We start from the raw sequence: 23,744 nt of genomic DNA, 5'->3' as shown, positions 1-23,744 counted from the left end.
AATGTGAGGGGTGTACTCACTTTTGTGATACACTGTATATATATATATATATATATATATAGAGAGAGAGAGAGAGAGAGAGAGAGAGAGAGACGATCAGTGTGAACTTGTTAGTGACATCATGTGTTTTGTGAATTTCGGTTCGTATTCCGAATTTTTTTTTCGTACGTCAAGTTGAAAAAGATCGTTTGTAACCCAAAATGTTCGTATGGTAAACCGTTCGTAACTCAAGGGTCTACTGATTCATCAGTTCAAGGTTTTAATGTCGAACACAGTCATGGACAATTTCGTATCTCCAATTCACCTCACTTGCATGTCATTGGACTGTGGAAGGAAACTGAAGCTCCCGGAGGAAACCCATGCAGACACGGAGAGAACATGCAAACTCCACACAGAAAAGGCCCGGCCCGCTTCACCTGGGAATCGAACCCAGGACCTTCTTGCTGTAAGGCGACAGTGCTACCCACCGAGCCACCGTGCCGCCCGTTCTGCATAGTTAAAAGATAATTTCATGTAAACAATGTTCTGCAGCTTCACAGCAGATCTTTCCACTCACATTCTGCAAAACCATAAGACCGTTTATTTGCAAGAAAACAAACAAAAAACGTATTCACATTCATGCACACAAATTACAAACATATGTTTGCATTTACTGGATTAATCTATTACATCAGACACAAAAAGCCTCCACAATTGTCCATGTTCATATTAAAGAGAAGAGAAATATTCTTTCTGGAACTTCTGGAATTCCTCTTCTGTAAAAATGGATTTTTCCTGAACGGATTGTTTTTGAACAGGTTTGTCTGGCTGGTTACGGGACTGACGACCAGCGTTCTGATGCAGAATCTGAAAAAGAAAGATTATTATTAGATAAAAACTTTTTGGGGTTTTTGTATAATGCAACACAAATTTGGGACATTGGGACATTTTATAAAACGCCATAAAAGCAACAATGTGTAATTAATTCTCTTGAACCTTTATTAAACTGACTAATTGTATTGTGTGAATATATAAAGGAAAGCAGAATTTGATGCCTGCAACACACTCAAAAAAGTTGGGACATGTTTACTGGGACAGATCAATCACACATTTTAATAGGCGACAGATCAATCACACACTCTTCTGTAGCACATGCACAATAAGGCAGGGCATTGTCTTGCTGAAATAATCATTGATTTCTTGGGAAATTTCCACTGTCTTTCAGTTCACCTGATATGAAGCTGGGGGCTAAAAAACCCAGGTGTTTCTGCATACAACTGATGTATTGCTTTCTCTTAGTTGGTACAACTGCTCAGGTGGTCTCAATCCACTTATTTGCGTACCAGAGCTCAAACGGAATTGTTCACACATACTGTAATGACCTGCACTAACAAAGCAATCGCACCAGAATTTGTTAAACAAAGCTAAGAAGTATAAACACCTCCTAAGTGTGCTAATTTAGTTTTCTACAAACATTATTTGCAAAGAAATTTAAAGCTTTATATTTAAAGCACATTTTATCATAAAATTAAAACACATTAAATCATAAAAACAGCATTCTCAGATTTCTTCAGATTGGAGTACAGATTTGAAGTGTGAACTAGGACTCAGTTGTTACCTTGTTTGTGTAACTGTTCTGTGTTGTATAGCCGGATCCCAGAAAATAGTGCAGGTTTGTGCTGAGCTGACTTTTCTTCTGCTTCTTTCTGTATTCCTCTGCAGACACACAACACACAGAGTGATTTAGTTCAAATCATGTCCTACATGTCCATACACATTTGACAAGTTCTGGAGATGAACAGCCTGACAAGGAGCACTAATCTTTATGTGCTTTGCTACACACAGCCGTTATAAAAAAATGTAGGATTTTAAAGTCATGCTTTACACACTTTGGTTACATCCATGACAGGACAGGTAATTACTGGTTACCAAGATTCATCAGTTTAAGTTTAATGTCAAACACAGTCAATTTTGTATCTCCAATTCACCTCACTTGCATGTCTTTGGGCTGTGGGAGGAAACCAAAGCTCCCAGAAAAAACCCCACACAGAAACAATTCAGACCACTCCGACATGGGAATCAAACCCAGGACCTTCTTGCTGTGAAGTGACAGTGCTACCCACCAAGAATGAAATGATAATCTTCCCATTAGGATTATAAACTGGTGAGTAAAAATGGCAAAACACTGTCAGTGATAGAAAATTTGTCACTCAAGAAAAAGAAAGTGTAATTGTTAGTAATCAGGTATGTCTATTATATTTTATAAGAGTCTGTGGCCTATGTTTGCATGTTTTTTACTCCATCTGACTCCAACAAGAAAACTTTGGACACCCCTGGTTTATTGGATATGTTCTTAAGTGCACAATCAGCTGGTTTAAACAAATGCAAATGCTCCTTAAGGTACAGCTGTGTGCTAGTTTGTGTGATTGATGGCAGCTAAACACTTCTTACATGTTTCCAGCTCTTGCAGTGATATCCACTGTATAGTGACATTGCTTCTATACAAACCTGAACAGCATACCCTGCTATTTATTGCAAGATAAAGGCACACCATTTTAATGAATCAAAAACAAAAATGTTCAAAGTATAAACTTTCTTATTGGATGTGGTGGTAAATGTGGAATTACTTTAGACTAATCCATTTGTTTAACGTCACTCACCTACTGCATTTTTAACGTGCTTGTCCTTTACTGTGGATTTGTTCTTTCCAGCTCTTTTGTGGGTTTGCGACCGCTGGACTGGCTTCTTAACACCTTGCTTATTAGAGCTCATTGCACTGCCCTGCTTGACACTTTTCTTCTTACCCTTACCTACTTCTATAGAGAGAAAGAAAAAAGAGAGTGAGAGAGAAAAAATGTATTAAAATTTGCACTTAAAACCTATAATACCAGCACTCAATATTTACCCTGCAAATTCAAATACTAATGTAATCTGCATTGTATAGCAACACTATATAATGATAAGCCAAAACATTAGGACCACAGGCCTAACATTATTTCAAAACATCTCTTACCCACATACCAGCAGATCCTTCCACCTTGCACTGTGCCATTACTTACGAATGTGAACAAAGCACACGTGCCCGAATGCTGACATAATATCTGAGAAAACAGGATGTGTCTGACCAGTCAACCTTCTTCTGCCTACTGTAGGTGCATTAAACAGTGGACAGGAGGTAGCATGGGGACTCTGACTGGCCTACCGCTTTCGCAGAAAGGTGATACTGAGACCCCATAACGTTTTATGGACAGACAACAGCTGGTGATGGTGGAGCTTGATTGTGGTCTTGGAAACAAAGATACAATAGGCGAACACAAGGCTGAAGTACCAACACGTCTTAAGAAAGCGTAAAGCAAGAAGGAGGAGTTGATGGATTAGAAAAGAAGTGTCTGTGAAGGACACTATGGGCTCTGGGAAAAATGGGGGAAAGGAAAGAACAGTGTTTGAGTGGGTTTCCTCCGAGTGCTCCGGTTTTCTCCTACAGTCTGACATGCAGTCAGGTTAATTGGAGATATGAAATGAAGTATGAATGTGTGTGTGAATTGGATAAAGCAGTGGTAAAACAGACAATTAATGGATGACAACAGTACCATTAATCTGGCAACCTATGGAGCTTGATTAATACTACACCCTGCTTGTATGAAGGTGTCCTTGCCTTGTGATCACTGATCCCCAGGTGAAAAAGCGTAGTCAAAACAACAGGAATAATATCTACCTGTAGTCAACAGGTTATGGGAAAGCAAATAACTGTCTTAAAACGTTGGCACTTGTGCGGGTTATTTGCAAACATTTGTTTGTTTGTTTGCTTTATTAGGATTTTAACATCATGTTTTACACTTTTGGTTACATTCATGACAGAACAGGTAGTTACTTATTACACAAGGTTCATCACTTCACAAGTTTTATGTCTAACACAGTCATGAACAATGTAGTATCTCCAATTCACCTCACTTGCATGCCTTTGGACTGTGGGAGGAAACCGGAGCGACCGGAGTAAACCCACGCAGGCACGGGGAGAACATGCAAACTCCACACAGACCGAGCCACCTGGGGATCAAACCCAGGACCTTCTTGCTGTGAGGCGACAGTGCTACCCATTGAGCCACCGTGCCGCCCTATTTGCAAGCACAGGGAAGGAATAAACACAGTTTGTTAGTTTATTAGGATTTTAATGTCATGTTTTACACTTTGGTTACATTCATGACAGAAACGGTAGTTACTCATTACACAAGATTCATCAGTTCACAAGGTTATATCAAACACAGTCATGGACAATTATGTATCTCTAATTCACCCCACTTGCACGTCTTTGGACTGTGGGAGGAAACCGGAGCATCCAGAGGAAACCCACGCGGACTCGGAATAAACACACAACGTAAAATCGCGGTGGCTGGAAAGCTCCATAGTTTTATAAAGATTAATCTCAACATCACTTCCCTGAAGTTGTAAAGAAAACTGCCTAATGCTGCAAACATGGATCATTCACACAGCGCTGACGGCCATTATCAAACTTCCCAATACCAACTGCTAGCTAACAAATGCGCAGTTACCTGACAAAGTAAAGATTGTTTACCTTTTAGATCATGATTTACCAAGTCTAATCCTCTTCTTAACAGTGAAGCAGACATTGTACACTTTTTCTAAACCGGTTATTAAACACTATATTATGTAAATGTGTATTTAAATATATTTATTCACAGCGCTTCAGAAAATCATCGTGGACGCTGCAACGTGTTTTCTTCTTTGGCTTTTTACAGCATTACATTTAAACAGCTGGCGCCACCTGCTGGCCAGTTTGAAAAAGACGCTTCTACTGTATGTACCTACTACAGTGGATTATGGAGCAGATTTTAACTAGTTTATCTTTTAATTATTGACACCACACGGCTATTCTAACCTTATAAGTAGGGGTGGGCGGATCGATCCAAATATAGATACTTCAGTTTTACTTTTTCTGCGCTACATTCAGTACATTTCTACTGTTTCAGTAAACAAACAGTAAAACCAAGTAAAAGCTCACCTTTTAAAGGTCATTCTGAACGTTTTATGTAAACTGAAAAAAAATCTTAAGGAAGCTGTACATTTCCTTTAAACTTTATTAATCACAACTACCGTGTAACTGCGTTTTTATGGTGCATAAATTACCTGTTTTCTTTATAATGGGTTGTAATGTGATACATTATTTATTTATTTATTTATTATTTTTACACTGTATTGCTACTATCAAATCAGCTTAGCGCTCTTTTCCTGGAAATATGTTGAATAAAAACGTGTTTTCCCATATACTTAATGGGTGTGTTCGAAAAGCTAGTGAGCTCTCTACATAGACAGCATTTTACGTCATCTTACGTGCGCTCCCGAGAAGGAGACTGTTCGAAATCCTAGATGCCTTAATAAGCTGTCTAGTTAGGCATCTTAAAATTTCAATGTCATTTTGACTCAAGAACGAGTGAGCATCGGAAGCGTCCTTAGTGATCAAGGCAATCCCAGCATTCAGTGCGGCAGCTCTTCTCTCACAGAAAAATTAAAAAAACATGGCTGACGGTGCAGAGAAACGAATGGAGTTATGTTCAAACGTAAATAAATTAGTACTGATTTTTAACTTGTATGAACTTGTACACGTGTTTTTATTTGCAAGTTCAGGCTTGTCAGCGAATTTAGCTGTTTTCGGTACACGAAGGGAGATGTTATATTGACATGCTAGCGCGCTGTGCCACCCCATCCCATTGGTTTGAATGCCAAGATGCTAACTGTTAGCTTAGTAAGCTAAACCTGATGTTATCGCTGTCTAAGTAGCGTGTTCGAATAACCTGCCTTATAAATCATTGGCTTATTAGAATCCTCTCTACTAAGGCAGCTGCCTATGTAGGCAGTAAGACAGCAAGGCAGCTCCCTGGGTATTCGAACCCAAACAATATCAGCAGCATTTTAAAGACATTTCGACTTGACATTTAATCTGTACATGTTTATTTTTATAGACCCACAGTATTTTGTTTTTCTGTTTTTTTTATTATATTGGTGTGAGTGTGGGTGATTGTTAATATTCTTAAGATTGAGTCCTATTAATCTGCCCCTCAATTAGTCAAACAAAATAAACCTGTCAAATAAAAAAAAGCTTTTTCCATTATTTTTCTGCTTTTTGTTGGTGAATGTTGTATAGACGTAGGCTACTTTATTTTAAATTTACATTTTTATTTCCATCAGAATGTACCTGCCACAAAATGTATGTACTTTCTCATTTATTCATTTTCCCTGACTGATTCAGTCTGGTCAAACACTTGTGCATGTATGCATTTTACATCACCAGTACATCACAATTCAATACACTTGTATACATTTACTCACTCAGAGGAGCCAGTCCAACCTCTGCATTTTTTGGGAGGTAGACGTGATCCAAAAAGAAAGCTATGTGGACAAGGAGAATACACAAAAAATACAGAACCCATACCCTTTGGACCCATATTGCTTTGCAGCTTCCACACTACCAGTTGCCCTGTGCTGTCCAGTTTTTGTACCTTGAGTATGTAAAACATGACATGCAGCCTATACAGTGGCACATTCATAGTGTAAGTGTTGCACAGCTCAAGGATCCTGGAGACCTGGATTCAAAATTCGTATCAGGTTCAGAAAAGCAAAGTCTGTGTTGAGTTTGGTATGTTCTGTATTTATCTGCTTGCTGTTTCTTTCACTTTCCCAAACATGCCAGTAGGTGGATTGGCTGTCCTCCACATCACTTTTAGGTATGAGTAAGAAAATTAATATGTAAGTAAAGCTCAGCACTAAGCTTAGGATCCTGCCCTGTGCGTATTCCTTTGTCTTGTGTCCGGTCGGATAGGATTTGGACCCAGCGTGACCCTGAAGCAGTTTCGGAAGTTAAATATATTTTAAATATAAATACAGAAAACAGTAAACGTACTGAGCTATAACACCTACCCATCCTTTAATGACACATATTGTTGAGTAACTACATTAATTAATAAATACATTTTAAAAAATCCAATTCATATCAACATGTACCCAAACGCAATATGTGTAATAAAGGCCTGTTTCTGTGTAATGGTTTGCGAATCGATTCCTGAAACGTCTTTAAATGAGTCGTTTTAAAAGAGCCGACACATTTATGAATCACTAGGGTATGTAAGTGCCGGCAGTTTAACACAGGTTAATGGAATTCCCCCCGTTTATGACCCCACAATGTCTCTGCATAGTAGAGCGCTGGTCACGACCAAGTGGCTCTTCGATGCCCTTAAAGCGCGCCCGAATAACCTACGGGTCCTGGATGCGTCCTGGTACTTACCCAAACTGAGGCGCAACTCTGCCAGTGACTTTAGGAAGGGGCACATTCCGGGAGCGGTGTATTTAGACCTGATCCGGTGCTGTGATCAGACCTCCCCGCTGGATCACATGCTCCCCTCGGCTGAAGATTTCTCCGAGTACGCGTCGCGTCTCGGGATTCCCAACAGCGCGCATGTGGTGGTGTATGACGGGAGCGAGCAAGGAGTGTTCTCTGCGCCGCGGGTCTGGTGGATGTTTCGGGTGTTCGGGCACCGAGACGTGTCCGTGCTGGACGGGGGGCTAAATGGCTGGGTGCGGGATGGCTACCCAGTGACCGAGGAGCGCGATAAACCGGAGCCCACCGAGTACCAAGCCGCCTTCAACCGAACCTGGGTGAAAACATACGAGGAGATTTTGGATAATATAGAGACCAAAGAGTTTCAGGTGGTGGATGCGCGACCTGCCGGGAGGTTCAGAGGAACCGAACCCGAACCGAGAGACAGTAAGTGCGCGTGTCTATGTGCGCTTATTACATCAAATATATGAACAATGAGCCTTATGTGTTTTACTTATGAGTCATTCTATAATTTGGGGTACATTCCATGTCCAATGATAACAATTATATTTATTCTAACTATTTTCTTTAAAAATGTCATATTTTACCTATTAATGGAAAACATGTTGTAATATCACACAAACATTATGTGCATCATATGCTTCATTTAGCTTGAAATTTGTCATGATGTTCCTTAAATGAAGTTTTTGCTGTGTCTGTTTTTTAAGTTGAGGGTGCCTTGGTTTCAAAATAATGAATAAAATCATTAAGGGTTTAAATTAGGGCTGTCAAACGATTAAATTTTTTAATCGCGATTAATCTCAGAATTTCATATAGTTAATCGCGATTAATCGCATTAAATAAAATCTGTGTAAATGTTATAGAAAACAAGGTTTTTTAAGTGAAATGTGAAAAGTGGACGTTTCTACACGAAGTGAGTGTGTTTTGACCCTTTTGGGGCTTCCATAGTTCATGGACAACGTGCTTGACTCCGGTATTCAGTGCCGTAACAGATTAAGTTAATAAAGTGTTTTGCTCCCGATAACTTGTGAATATACCGTGTATTTATTTCTTTATTATGCAAGTGCATCCCTACGACGCTCAGTTATATTATTTTAACAAACCGCAAATGAACAACGGTGGCAAGTCCGACATTAAAACGTTGGTTCTACCAGTCAAGTCTCAACATGAACTAGAATTTGAGTTAACGGCACTATTTTTTTAAATCGCGTTAAATTGAGATCGCGTTAATGCGTTATTATCGCGTTAACTTCGACAGCCCTAGTTTAAATACTAAAGAAAAATAATATTTTTTTAAATTGAGTTTCTCTTTTAAATAATTTAAATATCTTTATTTATTAATGTCCGCAAAAGTTCTCCAACTATGTTACTAACAGAACTCCACTCAGCAACTCAAAAATGGTTTGTTCTAAAACTATGTGACCAGCATTACATGATATCATTTTTCTCTGTGGAGGGTATATTGAACAAACTGTGGTGAATGTCCTCTTATTTTTTAAAATATTTTATCTATAATAGAACATTGTCAATGAGTATATTAATTGACCGTCAACTAGGTTACATACATTGTCATGGTTACAATTTTTTTTATAATTTTAATTCAAATGTATGTTCAAATTAGACATTATTCTGTTCAAGAAATGACATGTGTTCAGCCAGGCAAGGTCTACCACTGAAGTTGGTCAAATAGTGATCAAAATAGGGAAATTGTCAACTATGTTACCTGTCAACTAAGTTACCTAGTAGTCTACATCTACTGTCCCTTTAATATAAAAATAAAAAAATTAATGTTTAAGCTTTGCAAATAGTGGATATATTACACTAAAGGAATATATTAACTTGAATCACTCATTGTTTTATTGAGAAAGAACATGTGTTTTTGTATGTGAAATGTACCCCAAATTATAGAATGACCCTTATACTGTGTCACTAGCCATTTTATCATGATCAGGGACGTGGTGGGCCCAGCGCCACTTGGATAAATGTAGTGCAAGGCAAAAAATGCACCTTAACAGGGCACCACACACATACGCAAGCCCACACCCGCATTTACTCACATACTCTCAATTACCCTCAGTTAGTTACTAACACCCTTCTAACAACGTCCACTTTCTAGTCTACATGCAAAGCTGAAAGGCAATTTAAGCCAACACATAGAGACCATGCAAAACTCATAATCAGAGGTGAGAATTAAACCTTGGACTCCCAGATTGTTCCAGCTGAGCCTCCGTGGCTCCCATGAAGATAAATATGTGAAATATTTATTCATTTATTCAATTTTAGTAAGTGTTTTTCAGTAAGTTTCACTATGGTGCATTCTAATGAAATGTGTATGTTCATCAAGTGATAATGAACACACATGCCAGATATTTAGCATATACAGTATAGCATATACTGTATATATATACAGTGTATCACAAAAGTGAGTACACCCCTCACATTTCTGCAGATATTTAAGTATATCTTTTCATGGGACAACACTGACAAAATGACACTTTGACACAATGAAAAGTAGTCTGTGTGCAGCTTATATAACAGTGTAAATTTATTCTTCCCTCAAAATAACTCAATATACAGCCATTAATGTCTAAACCACCGGCAACAAAAGTGAGTACACCCCTTAGTGAAAGTTCCTGAAGTGTCAATATTTTGTGTGGCCACCATTATTTCCCAGAACTGCCTTAACTCTCCTGGGCATGGAGTTTACCAGAGCTTCACAGGTTGCCACTGGAATGCTTTTCCACTCCTCCATGACGACATCATGGAGCTGGCGGATATTCGAGACTTTGCGCTCCTCCACCTTCCGCTTGAGGATGCCCCAAAGATGTTCTATTGGGTTTAGGTCTGGAGACATGCTTGGCCAGTCAATCACCTTTACCCTCAGCCTCTTCAATAAAGCAGTGGTCGTCTTAGAGGTGTGTTTGGGGTCATTATCATGCTGGAACACTGCCCTGCGACCCAGTTTCCGTAGGGAGGGGATCATGCTCTGCTTCAGTATTTCACAGTACATATTGGAGTTCATGTGTCCCTCAATGAAGTGTAACTCCCCAACACCTGCTGCACTCATGCAGCCCCAGACCATGGCATTCCCACCACCATGCTTGACTGTAGGCATGACACACTTATCTTTGTACTCCTCACCTGATTGCCGCCACACATGCTTGAGACCATCTGAACCAAACAAATTAATCTTGGTCTCATCAGACCATAGGACATGGTTCCAGTAATCCATGTCCTTTGTTGACATGTCTTCAGCAAACTGTTTGCGGGCTTTCTTGTGTAGAGACTTCAGAAGAGGCTTCCTTCTGGGGTGACAGCCATGCAGACCAATTTGATGTAGTGTGCGGCGTATGGTCTGAGCACTGACAGGCTGACCCCCCACCTTTTCAATCTCTGCAGCAATGCTGACAGCACTCCTGCGCCTATCTTTCAAAGACAGCAGTTGGATGTGACGCTGAGCACGTGCACTCAGCTTCTTTGGACGACCAACGCGAGGTCTGTTCTGAGTGGACCCTGCTCTTTTAAAACGCTGGATGATCTTGGCCACTGTGCTGCAGCTCAGTTTCAGGGTGTTGGCAATCTTCTTGTAGCCTTGGCCATCTTCATGTAGCGCAACAATTCGTCTTTTAAGATCCTCAGAGAGTTCTTTGCCATGTTGGAACTTTCAGTGACCAGTATGAGAGAGTGTGAGAGCTGTACTACTAAATTGAACACACCTGCTCCCTATGCACACCTGAGACCTAGTAACACTAACAAATCACATGACATTTTGGAGGGAAAATGACAAGCAGTGCTCAATTTGGACATTTAGGGGTGTAGTCTCTTAGGGGTGTACTCACTTTTGTTGCCGGTGGTTTAGACATTAATGGCTGTATATTGAGTTATTTTGAGGGAAGAATAAATTTACACTGTTATATAAGCTGCACACAGACTACTTTTCATTGTGTCAAAGTGTCATTTTGTCAGTGTTGTCCCATGAAAAGATATACTTAAATATCTGCAGAAATGTGAGGGGTGTACTCACTTTTGTGATACACTGTATATATATATATATATATATATATATATATATATATATATTTTAGTGAGTGAGTTAAAGCCGTAATGCCCGATTGCTTGGTCCGCTCTGTTTTTTTACTGACTTTGGATGGTCAGTATTCAGGAGATCGGAATGACCCAATTGTGCCACTCCATCCCTGTTCCCAGGGCTCCAGGGCTAAGAGACACCTGTAAATCGACTTAGTGTACAGAGGAAGCATGTGTACCATGGCCAGGGTATCTACCCATTAAGGGCTGACACCGGGCGGTGCAAAACGTTCCCTTACTGTTCTCCTAAGAACAATCCAGTTTTTAATTCTGCACTATCCTTTTCAGTCCACTTTCTCTGTTGCAGGATGTTGACATTGCATTTTGTTCCTTTATTTCTTTGATACTTTTTACTTATTAGTTGGTCATTTTATTATCTGAAATTCTTTCCATTTAGTTTGTAGCTTTTTAGCTACAGTTCTATTCTACCTTGAATGGAGAATCTGCACAGGGGTTCTATCTTCTTCTCTACTAGTTGTGTGGGGATTCGCCTCACTCTCTCTCTCTAGTTATGGGTGTCCTTGCCTGTTACAGTGTTACAGTAGGTATGTTCCTCATGAGGCTGCTTCAATAAAATATATTGCAGTTGGGTTTTAAACATAAAGCGTGTATTAGATGGCACTTAGGTGGCAATTCTGTTTGACCAATCACAGTCTGCACTGTTTATCATTCATATGGCCCACTTGGTTACCCACTCTGGTCAGGAAGGGTAACCAAATTTACCACAGGTACATAAGTACAGTACGGGTTACTTGAAATGGACACAACCACTAAAATGTGGAATAAAGGGTTTAAAAATATTGTACCTTTGGGTACCATGGAGTGAAAACCAGTATCTGATTCATGTACAGAATCTTAACATTTACATTCAGTATTTAGCAGACACCTTTACAGTATACATTGCAAGCAATTGAGGGTCTTGCTCAAGGGTCCAACAGTGGCAAGCTGGCAGATGTGGAGCTTAAACCAGAGACCTTCTGATTACTAGTTCAGTACCTTAACCACTGAGCTATCCCTGTCTGTTTTTGTTTGGTGATCCCAGACAAAAATCTGCTCAACCGATCTTAATATGTCAGGTTGGTTAATGTGCACCAATCTTAAACATGGCAGTCCTATCTGGACTTTGAGTAAATTAAAGGGTTTAGGATTATACAGACTGAGAAGATAACTGTCAGATGACCAGCCTGAAAATCAGGACACCTCTCTGATTGATTGAAAAGGCAAATCAGCCCTGAAATCAGCCTACTAATCCTGTAATGTGAACCAGAGGTATGTTTTGCTGAACTGGACGATGTTATCAGTGTGAGTTAATGAAACACAGTTTGATCAGATATTGTTCACAGTGTTGATCTGCCTGCTGTCCATCACATGTACGTGCTGCCATGCACTGATCCAGAGTCCAGGGGTCCAGGGGTCATGTGCTGCTTTTTAAATCCGTTCAGTAAATAAATATGAGAACATTGTGTATGGGGTTGAAGTGAACCCAGATCTATTCAATCTTTTTAGTGCCATTATCAGATTTAGAGTGGGTGCATAGCTTTAGGGTTCCAGCGACCGGAATTCCTCAAGTTTGGGCACTGTCTGTAAGCTTTCCTCTTTGTACTTATGGTAGTAATAGATGCTCTAATTTGTCCTAGATGTGCATGAGTACATGAAGGTGTAATCTTGTGTTTGTACAATTTAATAAAACAGTATCAAGTTCAAGAGTTCAAGTTTAAGAGAAGTTGAATTGTCATTTCAGCTACGTATACAAGTACATATTAAAACAAGACAAGTTCCCCTAGGACCAGGGTGCACCACGAGTGCAAGACAATACAATATACACAGTGCAAATTTAAAAAACAGTGCAGTAAATACAAAAACCTACAATAAATACAAAAGACATTTCTAGTCTAAAGGAGTTCAGGGGGACAAGAATAGAGCCAAGTGTAGTGTTGATCAGTACATGGTACTAAGTAAATAGTAATAGAGGTAAAAAACATATTTCGACATACACTATATGGCCAATAGTATGCAGACATCAGAAAACAAGCCTGTTAGACATCCAATTTTAAAAACATGGATATTAATATGGAGTTGCCCCCACATCTGAGGCCATAACAGCCTATATTCTTGTGAGATAGCCCTTTAAAATATTTGTCCATATTGTTAAAAGGGCATTTCTGAGGTTAGGCACTGATGTTTAATAATGTCTGACTAGTATTAGAAGATTAGTATAAAATCATTGATCATCTTAGCAATGGGTGTGGATGACGTAAGTAAGTAATTCGGAGGTGTGTCCACATGACCACATAGTGCATGTCATAGTCAGACAGGATCCAGTTTTGGTCTTTTTAATAATAAATCTGTTTTGCATTAAATATATTATTTGTATTGTTTTGGTTATGTGAGCCGTAAGGGACATTATCACTGACCTGTATTACTCTCTTTTTCTCCCATGTGCATGGACATCAGACACTGAACCTGGCCACATCCCTGGTTCCATCAACATACCTTTCACAACTTTGCTGGCCCCCTCGGGTCAGTTTCTTCCTCTGGATGAACTAAGGACACGGTTTCAGCAGGCTGGCGTGGACCTGCGACGTCCACTGTGTGTAACATGTGGTGCAGCCGTGACAGCGTGCCACATCGCCCTGGCGGCTCACGTATGCGGCCAGCCCAACGTCAGCATCTATGACGGAGGCTGGTCTGAGTTTTACACTCGGGCTGCACCTGAACAGGTCATTTCAGAGGGACGAGGGAAACGCCGGCAATATACAGCAAGATGAAGAACAGATGGTGGATTTAAATACCAGTATATTTTGGTACACAGACAACACAAAACCTCATAAACTTTATTTCTATACAAATAAAAGCTTCTGTTGGAACAGCATTAAACATCCAGTTTGTTACAGCTAAATACTTGATTTTACAAAACTGCTGTTCAGAATTTTGACTTCTTTACACAATTGGGTACTGCCTATATCCCATATTGCACAACAAAAGAGTGTTGTATAATGGGTAGCCAGGAATCTAACTAGCCTGTATGGTAAACATGCCTATTAGACTGTGCTTAACTATCACAATTAGCAGTATCACCATTAACAAATGAGCTCGGTGACGTTATGAATACAGGCACTAACCATAGATTTTTCTTAAACCTTTACAGCAAACCCAACACATCCTAAAACATTATTTACAGATGGATGGACACAGATGCAGTGCCTGGCCTCACAAATGCTCTCTCTTGATCGAAGAGGCACAAATTTCCAGTTTCATTTTTCACTACACTCTTTCTTCTAACACTGTGACTTAGATGTCAAATATCCTCTTTGCTCTTATTTTCCCTTACATTTTTAATATCTGTGCAAATCTGACTGCTTTGGGTTTAAAACTCTCTTTGCTCTCCCCTCAGTGAGGCTTTGCTGCTAATTCTTTATTTTGTTTAAACAAATAAATTAAATCTTGTTATTTTATGGTGCCCCTAAAGCCAAATTTGGTTAATAGTATTTTGATTACTGTAACTCACTACATGCAGTAGGAAAGCATCTATAATATGCTTAATAATTGTAATGAACAATGTGCATTGGTTCATATGTTACAAGTTAAATAAACCATTAAAAGTATTAAACTCACTGTTATCATTCAGACATGATTAGTTTTGATTGTTAGCTAATACATTTATTTTTGTTTTGTTTGTGAAATTGGTACAAGTATTATTTCGTACTAGAGATTAGTTTGTGCTAGATAACACAACTTTTGGAGCAGCCGGGTTCAATGGGTTATCTTGACCCTCAATATTATTGCATGGACTGGCTTTAAGAGATACCAGCCACTAAAATGGCCACACCCTTTTTAAACAAGCACACCCATCCACCCTCCCACCCACCCACTAACCCACACACACACACCTTTTTTCCTTTGTCACAGAAAACTCCTTTTTCCAGAAAACAAGCTAAAACTTTGACTTATCCGACCAAAAAACACATTTCCACTGTCTTTCAGTCCATCTGAGATGAGCTTGGGCCCAGAGAACTCTGTGGCTGAGAAGGCTTTTTCTTTGTGTAATAAAAAAGTGGCAGGTTGTGTTTCTTTATACAGTGGCAGACTGTGTTAAACCACAGTTTTCTGAAGTAACTGTTATTAAAACGGCTTACGTAAAGAAACCGAATCATTGTTGTCATGTCAGTCATGTTGATAAAAAGTGTACCTTTATAGGAAAACTGGTTTCACTGTGTGCATAACCAGTTACAATTTTCTGATAATGGTATACCATCTCACTTCTAACTTCTATTACATATTTGTCATAGTAGTACAACGGTTATAATATTGTCTGAGGTCACGCACATGCAGTGCGACTGAGATTTCTCCAGAGTCCCTTGAATCTTTTCATAATATTATACAAGTTAGAAAGTAAAAGACCTAAATTATTTGGAATCTTGGATTGAAAAATGTTCTTTTTGAACTGATTGATAATTCTGAAATGCAGTTTGGAACACAGTTGTTAGCCTCAATCCATCATTGCTTGTACTGACTGATCCTTTGGATTATCACAATCAAGATTCTCTGACTTGTTCCCAATTCACCTGCTCTTAGTGAATGTTATAAAACACTGTACCTTGAATACTCTATCAACTGTTCATGCTTACTTTGTCTCTGTTCCACCTTTTTAAAATGTTTTGCAGGCATCTAATTTTAGTTCATGACAGTGATGCCATAGTTACCTTGAAAAAGTAATCTGATTACTGATTACTCCTTTAAAAAGTAACTTAGTTACTTTATGGATTACTTGATTTTAAAAGTAACTAAGTAAGATTACAAGTTACTTTATTAGTTACATTCAGCAGCTGCCGTAATGCAACTGGAGCTGTGTCGGCGATTAAAGCGGAATAAGAAACAAGAAAGACGCGGAAAAAGAGTCCTCTGTTCACAAGTGTAAGTAAGTTAAATAACAAATTTTTTTTTAAAGACAAATAAATAACAAAAAGACGATAAATATCCTACATTTTGGCGAGTGGGATTTGTAATGAGTCTGTAACTATGGTGACTATGGTGATATTACGTCATCACGTCCCCGTCGGGCTGCGTCCAAAATTACTACTTTCATACTGAAAAGTATGCAGTTATTAATCATTTTTAAGCATTAAGCATTTATTAAGCAGTACACGAAAAATATCCGAATAATTTACTGCTTGGGCAGCATTTTTTGTGTATGCGAACAAAGCACACTTGCGTACTAATAGAGCTTACTTCTGTACCGGCAAGCAGTGCGCACTACCTCTAATTTAACTATGCGATTTTGGACACAGCCATCGTTTTTCGGTTGTCACTACATTATAAATGTCACCGCGTCACCTGCAGCTGTGGAGCAGACGCAACAGGCAAAACGAAACCGCTAGAAGTATGCCAGCTTGTAAGCTTGCGAAGGCGCGTTCGGCTTCGCGCAACGCTCGCGAATTTAGTTTCGCTGGAAGTATGCTGAGGCCTTAAGTATGCGATTCCGGAGACGCAAAAAGAAAGCAAATATATATCTTTTTACTAAGGAAAATGACAAAAATTGTAACGCACAGTAACTTGGATAAGTAACTTTAATCTGATTACTGGATTGGAAATAGTAACGCGTTAGATTACTCGTTACTGAAAAATGTGGTCAGATTAGAGTAATTTACGTGACATCAGTGGTTCATGAGTGAAAACATTGAAAATCTTTTCTTTCTACTTTTATCAGTTAAATAAAGATTCAAGATAATTAACAAATTACAAATTTGTCTTTGTATTGTGCCTTACAAAACGTCCCAACTTTTCTGGAAATGAGGTTTGCACACCGATCAGCCATAACATTAAAACCACCTCCTTGTTTCTACACACACTGTCCATTTTATCAGCTCCACTTACCATATAGAAGCACTTTGTAGTTCTACAATTACTGACTGTAGTCCATCTGTTTCTGTGCATGCTTTGTTAGCCCCTTTCATGCAGTTCTTCTGCTGTTTCATGCTGGTCAGGACTCTCCCAGGACCACCACAGAGCAGGTATTATTTGGGTGGTGGATCATTCTCAGCACTGCAATGACATGGTGGTGGTGTGTTATCGGTGTTGTGCTGGTATGAGTGGATCAGACACAGCAATGCTGATGGAGTTTTTAAACACCTCACTGTCACTGCTGGACTGAGAATAGTCCACCAACCAAAAATATATCTAGCCAACAGCACCCTGTGGGCAGGGTCATGTGACCACTGATGAAGGTCTAGAAGATGACCAACTCAAACAGCAGCAATAGATGAGCGATCGTCTCTGACTTTACGTCTACAAGGTGGACCAGCTAGGTAGGAGTGTCTAATAGAGTGGACAGTGAGTGGACACAGTATTTAAAAACTCCAGCAGCGCTGCTGGGTCTGATCCAGTTATACCAGCACAACCCACACTAACACACCACCACCATGTCAGTGTCACTGCAGTGCTGAGAATGATCCACCACCTAAATAATACCTGCTCTGTGGTGGTCCTGACCATTGAAGAACAGGGTGAAAGCAGGTTAAAATGATATGTAGATAAATAGATATTCTACAGTCAGTAATTGTAGAACTTTAAAGTGTTTCTATGTGGTAAGTGGAGCTGATAAAATGGACAGTGAGTGTAGAAACGAGGTGGTTTTAATGTCTCCACCGTCTCCATACAAGAGAAAGACCCGACTAGTGTTTATGCAGTAAGTCATTGTTCCACAAGAGGTCAGCACATCACTGAACAGCTTTTAGTTGTTTATTTAATTAGGATTTTAACGTCGTGTTTTACACTTTGGTTACATTCATGACAGGAACGGTAGTTACTCATTACACAAGGTTCATTACTTAACAAGGTTATATCGAACACAGTCATGGACAATTTAGTATCTCCAATTTACCTCACTTGCTTGTTTTTGGACTGTGGGAGGAAACCGGAGCTCCCGGAGGGAACCCACGCAGACATGGGGAGAACATGCAAACACCACACACCACACTTTCTGAAGAAACGAGAGAAATGTACTGAATGTAGCGGAGAAAAAGTAAAACTAAAGTATCGATCCGATACCAATAAAAACATTGGTATCGATAGTATCGATATTTGGATCGATACGCCCACCACTAGTTACAATTCAATGTCAAACACACTCATGGACAATTTTGTTTATTAGGATTTTAATGTCATGTTTTACACTTTGGTTACATTCATGACAGAAACAGTAGTTACTCATTACACAAGGTTCATCAGTTCACACAAGTTTTTATCAAACACATTAATGGACAATTGTCTCCAATTAACCTGACTGCATGTCTTTGGACTGTGGGAGGAAACCGGAGCACCCGGAGTAAACCCACACAGACACGGAGAACATGCAAACTCCACACAGAAAGGACCCGGACCGCCCCACCTGGGGATCGAACCCAGGACCTTTTTGCTGTGAGGCGACAGTGCTACCCACTAAGCCACCACAATAACAGTAGTAATAGAAAACAGAAAATATACAATATATAAAAATTAAAGATATACATATAAACGGCCATGTCCATCTAGCTCTCAATGGCCAGGTTGTGTGCGCTCAGTCTGTACCTCATCAAGGTGTTTCTCAATTTAGGATCAGACACTATGCTCAGATAATCTGCTGCACTGTAGTGTCTGTTTAGGGCCAAATAGCACTGCATTTTACTTTGGACTTCAGTTTTAGTTTCCCAATAACTCCGAGTGTTTGTGTCATTTGGTTCATTCTAACTGGGTTTGCAGATTTCTCCTGTTCCTGAGTCTTTACTGTGTTAGTGTGTGTTAGTGGTGTATCGGTGTGTGTTAGTGATGTCTGTGTGTGTACGTGGTGTGTCGGTGTGTGTTAGTAGTGTGTGGATGCAGTGACTCAGGACCAGTTGGATGAGGTGACTGGTGTCTTTGCTCAGCTCTTGGCGTTTCAAGCTTTATAATGATAAGATTGTGGGCCTTCAATATTCACTACTGTTTTGCTTGTAATAATCAATACATTTACATTTTTGGCATTTAGCAGACACTTTTATCCAAAGCGACTTACAATACAGTTACAGTAAACAGTCTGAGCAATTGAGGGTTAAGGGCCTTGCTCAAGGGCCGAACAGCAGCAACCTGGCAGCTGCGAGGCTTGAACCAGTGACCTTCTGATTACTAGTCCAGTATCTTAACCACTAGGCTACAGCTTGCCCATACTCAATACTCTGAGTAGGGGGCATGTGTGAAGCACAACTGAATCAATGAGCTTTTCCTTGAGTTGTTTGTAAAAACATGTCTGCAAAAGTTACATACAGTACTTCCACTAAGATTAACACTGATTTTAAAGAAAGAAAGAGAGAGCTAATGATTTAACTGTTGATTAGTCAGCTTAAATCTGCATGTAAAATATAAACATACAGTTTTGTGTAAATAATAATGATGTCTCATCATTACAGAGAATTGGAACTGGTTATGCACACAGTGAAACCAGTTTTCTAATAAAGTACACTTTTTATCAACACAAGTCTATCCTAAAATGATTCGGTTTCTTTACATAAGTCGTTTCACAGAATTACAGGCTTTTTTAAAGTAAAACAAACAGTTTTTACATTGTCAGAACTGTTGCTGACGTTGTTGCTTCATTCATGGAAACCCAGAGTGCTGTGAACTTACTGTGAAAGGAAACCAAACCTTTTCCTTTCTTGCATGCTGACTCATTACATGTAGTTTACACTGTTTTCGTTTTAATGAGTAGTACGTAGCATTTATGTGAAAACAGAACATCATTTGAGCAAACAAAACTGTTTCTGAAGCTGTAAAACTGAAGTATGCAATCTGGTCCATTAAGGCGTGACATGGCTGTAGTTTTTTATTACAACCAAGTAGGAATTACAGACAAAGAGTGTGCAGTCAGAGTAAACCCAGCACAATCTTCATAAAGTATGAAGTGTATTGTTCAGGCTAACACACTAGCTTACCATTGCTGAGACCTTGATCTTGAGTTTGAATCTCAACTGTGCTGTCGACCAGACCAGGCTTTCAATAATACAGCCAAAATTAGCTGTCTGGGTGAGGGATGTCTGGATTTCTCATGCTGGCTGATCAAAACACGTCAAAGAGCAGAACATTATACACCGGCAAGGCATAACATTATGACCACTGACAGGTGAATAACCCTGATTATAGTGTGTGGGATATATTAGGCAGCAAGTGAACATTTTATCCTCAAAGTTGATGTCTGCAGTGGTCAGTATCTATCAAAAGTGGTCCAAGGAAGGAACAGTGGTAAACCAGCGAAAGGGTCATGGGCAGCCAGGGCTCAGTGATGCATGTGGGAAGCGAAGGCTGGCCCGTGTGGTCCGATCCAACAGACGAGCTACTGTAGCTCAAATTGCTGAAGAAGTTAATGCTGGTTCTGATAGAAAGGTGTCAGAATACACAATGCATCACACTGCTGCTAACATCTTGGTGCCAGATACCACAGCACACCTTCAGGGGTCTAATGGAGTCCATGCCACGACTGTTTTGGCAGCAAAATGGGGACCAACACAATATTAGGAAGGTGATCATAATGTTATGCTTGATCGGTGTGACAAGAAACAGCTAGCAACAATGCACATTTCAGAGTGGGCATGTGAAAGTCTCTCTTTGGCTCTCCTTAATCAGGTGCAAGCAACAAAAGTATTACAATCAGAGATTGAAAAAAGTGTTCCTTGCTGTTCCCTTCAAAAATAAAAGCTTTTTCTCACTTCAGTTGTTAAAGGAACCCAAAAATGGTCTCTTGTACTCTTTTACAAAGCTTTTAAAATATTTTTACAATTGTGTTTGTTTATTAGGATTTTAACGTCATGTTTTACACTTTGGTTACATTCATGACAGGAACGGTAGTTACTCGTTACACAAGACTCCTCAGTTCACAAGGTTATATCAAACACAGTCATGGACAATTTAGTATCACCAATTCATCTCACTTGCAAACTCCACACAGAAAAGACCCGAAATGCCCCACCTGGAAATCAGACCCAGGACCTTCTATTTTCGCAGTTAAAGGCAATGAAAACACTTGTGTAGTATTATATTGTTTATTAATAATCAATCATTTTTAACTAGTCAAAGCTTTCATTGACACATATTACAAAATGGTACACAATCAGTTCTTTCATTTGGAAGCCTGACATTAATCAGATTTAAAGGAAATAAAATAGTAAAAAAAGCAGCAATATCACACTAATGGAAAATACTGCAAACTTTCTATTCAACATTTAGACTGTCGGTGTTTAGACGCACAAAAATAAATAGCAAAATTCTTTGCACAAGATTCAGAGGCAAATATCAAGTAAAATGTTATATGAATCGTAGACTTTAAATGCAACATAAATGCAAATACACCCTTTAAAATGTTAAATATATACAAAATGACATTGTAACAGTAAATAAAACAAAGTTTGGTATAATTTCTATATAATATGTTAATATAAGATTTGTAGGCCTATAAATACTCATGTATTCTATTGGCAGTGTTACTATAGACCTACAAATATTTAAAAAGTAATACAAACATAAATGCATTTTTTTCCATGCTTAAATACATAAAAATATTTTCTCCCCACTGTGCTTTTAACAACCATTGTGCCTAGAATGCCTTAATGCAGGTAGTAAGTAAAGACTTGGTCCCAGTCTGTATTGACCTGTATAGACATCTGTACAGTGTAAGCTCAGATATTGTAGAGATGCCAGTAAAGGGTATCATGCCATACTCAGAGCTATCAGTGACCTACAGAACTGTGATTTTTAAAAATGAGATTGAAAAAAGCCTTACTTTTTATTACTTCATAAAACATCATCACAACATTAAAGGTTTAATTTTATTACATGATTTGGGTTAGGTGACGTGTAGTACTAGGGCCCATAGAATGAATCAAATTCCTTTGTTATAAAATGTACAAACTTTTACATTTGCAACACTGTGATAAACAAATGGTTTTTTTTATGTAGTCATTGATTTTTTTTTTAGCTCCTCCAACATTGTGTAATAACACTGAATAAGGTAAAATTTGAATTTTAATCATAAACATTCCCTTCTAGCCGAACAGCCTACTAGTAAGCCTTGATTGCTAAAAAAATAGGTAAACAGGTACACTAATACAAATTGGCTGGTCGGTAGCACTGTAATAGACTGCTGCCCCATTCAAGAGTGGCAAATATTCACTCACTCACTCACTGTCACTGTCTTATCGCTTAACGCTTATCCAATCAGAGTCGCGGGTTTGGGTGCTGGAGCCTATCCCAGCTTTTCAATGGGCGCAAGGCACACAGTAACACCCTGGATGTGGCGTCAGTCCATCGCAGGGCAGACACACATACATACTCACACACACATACACACCCATTCAGTGTCTCCAATTAACCCGACTGCATGTTTTTGGACTGTGGGAGGAAACCGTAGCTCCCGATGGAAACCCACGCAGACACGGGGAGAACATGCAAACTCCATACAGAAAGGACCCGGACCGCCTTGCCTGGGGATCGAACCCAGGACCTTTTTGCTGTGAGGCGACAGTGCTACCCGCTTAGCCACTGTGCCGCCTGGCAAATATTAATATATATATAAAATATTTGAACACATTTTCATATATAGATATTGAAAGGATTGGCTTAGCAACCATAACCTTCACTGTAAATGTTATGGAAGCTCACAGTACAGTATGCAGGTTTAAGCGTTATAATGTAAAACTATGTTACTAGCGCTTTGTGCATTAGTAAAGATTACCTGAATAAAGTGATGTAGCAGAAAATTTTCCCCCAACAATTATTCTCACTGGGCAATAAACTACAGCTGGAGAGAACTTTTTGGAGAGGCATTTTACCAGAACAACAACTTGAAGTGGCTTCCTGGCTTTTTTTTTTACATTAGATGTAATTGCAAACATGGCTTGGCAACAAAGAACTAATGTTACACATTTCTGGTGTCTGAATAATAATAAAGAGTCTTTTAAACAAAGCAAGTATATAAAAGTTAGCATTGGCGTAAAAACTAGCCTTATAGCTTCAATTTACACTGATCAGCCATAACATCAAAACCAGCTCCTTGTTTCTACACTCACTGTCCATTTTATCAGCTCCACTTACCATATAGAAGCACTTTGTAGTTCTACAATTACTGACTGTAGTCCATCTGTTTCTCTGCATGCTTTGTTAGCCCCCTTTCATGCTGTTCTTCAATGGTCAGGACCACCACAGGGCCACCACAGAGCAGGTTTTATTTAGGTGGTGGATGATTCTCAGCACTGCAGTGACACTGACATGGTGGTGGTGTGTTAGTGTGTGTTGTGCTGGTATGAGTGGATCAGACACAGCAGCACTG

General features: G+C 39.3%; 2 protein-coding genes across 3 annotated transcripts; one reads left to right on the top strand and one right to left on the bottom strand.

Moving 5' to 3' along the window:
* Positions 1–557: 557 nt before the first annotated feature.
* On the bottom strand, positions 558–7,611 carry rps19bp1 (ribosomal protein S19 binding protein 1). 2 transcript variants are annotated; one of them, XM_062997793.1, is made up of 4 exons: positions 7,277–7,611; positions 2,640–2,795; positions 1,598–1,695; positions 558–846 (listed from the first exon to the last, which is right to left on the bottom strand). In XM_062997793.1, exons 1-4 carry the CDS (start codon positions 7,320–7,322, stop codon positions 709–711), a joined length of 438 nt encoding a protein of 145 aa, XP_062853863.1. In that variant the 5' UTR covers positions 7,323–7,611; the 3' UTR covers positions 558–708. The 2 variants fall into 2 exon arrangements, with proteins under 2 accessions (XP_062853863.1, XP_062853862.1); XM_062997792.1 differs by lacking the exon at positions 7,277–7,611 and adding an exon at positions 4,553–4,711.
* LOC134317096 (3-mercaptopyruvate sulfurtransferase-like) lies at positions 7,162–15,043 on the top strand. The gene is made up of 2 exons (XM_062997790.1): positions 7,162–7,756; positions 13,871–15,043. The coding sequence occupies exons 1-2, from the start codon at positions 7,174–7,176 to the stop codon at positions 14,182–14,184; spliced, it is 897 nt and encodes a 298-aa protein (XP_062853860.1). The 5' UTR covers positions 7,162–7,173; the 3' UTR covers positions 14,185–15,043.
* Positions 15,044–23,744: the final 8,701 nt, after the last annotated feature.

This window comes from Trichomycterus rosablanca, chromosome 6 (assembly GCF_030014385.1).
Source record: "Trichomycterus rosablanca isolate fTriRos1 chromosome 6, fTriRos1.hap1, whole genome shotgun sequence".
NCBI classification, from domain to species: Eukaryota; Metazoa; Chordata; class Actinopteri; order Siluriformes; family Trichomycteridae; genus Trichomycterus; species Trichomycterus rosablanca.
This window is presented reverse-complemented; position numbering and strand designations above follow the sequence as displayed.

Excerpts from the sequence above, each read along its gene's own strand:
- rps19bp1 (XM_062997792.1), bottom strand. The coding sequence starts at position 4,607 with ATGTCTGCTTCACTGTTAAGAAGAGGATTAGACTTGGTAAATCATGAT. Across the intron at positions 2,796-4,552 it reads GGTAAATCATGATCTAAAAG|AAGTAGGTAAGGGTAAGAAG; the intron begins GTAAACAATCTT and ends TTCTCTCTATAG. Across the intron at positions 847-1,597 it reads AGAACAGTTACACAAACAAG|ATTCTGCATCAGAACGCTGG; the intron begins GTAACAACTGAG and ends TTTCTTTTTCAG.
- LOC134317096 (XM_062997790.1), top strand. The coding sequence starts at position 7,174 with ATGTCTCTGCATAGTAGAGCGCTGGTCACGACCAAGTGGCTCTTCGAT. Across the intron at positions 7,757-13,870 it reads CGAACCCGAACCGAGAGACA|ACACTGAACCTGGCCACATC; the intron begins GTAAGTGCGCGT and ends CATGGACATCAG.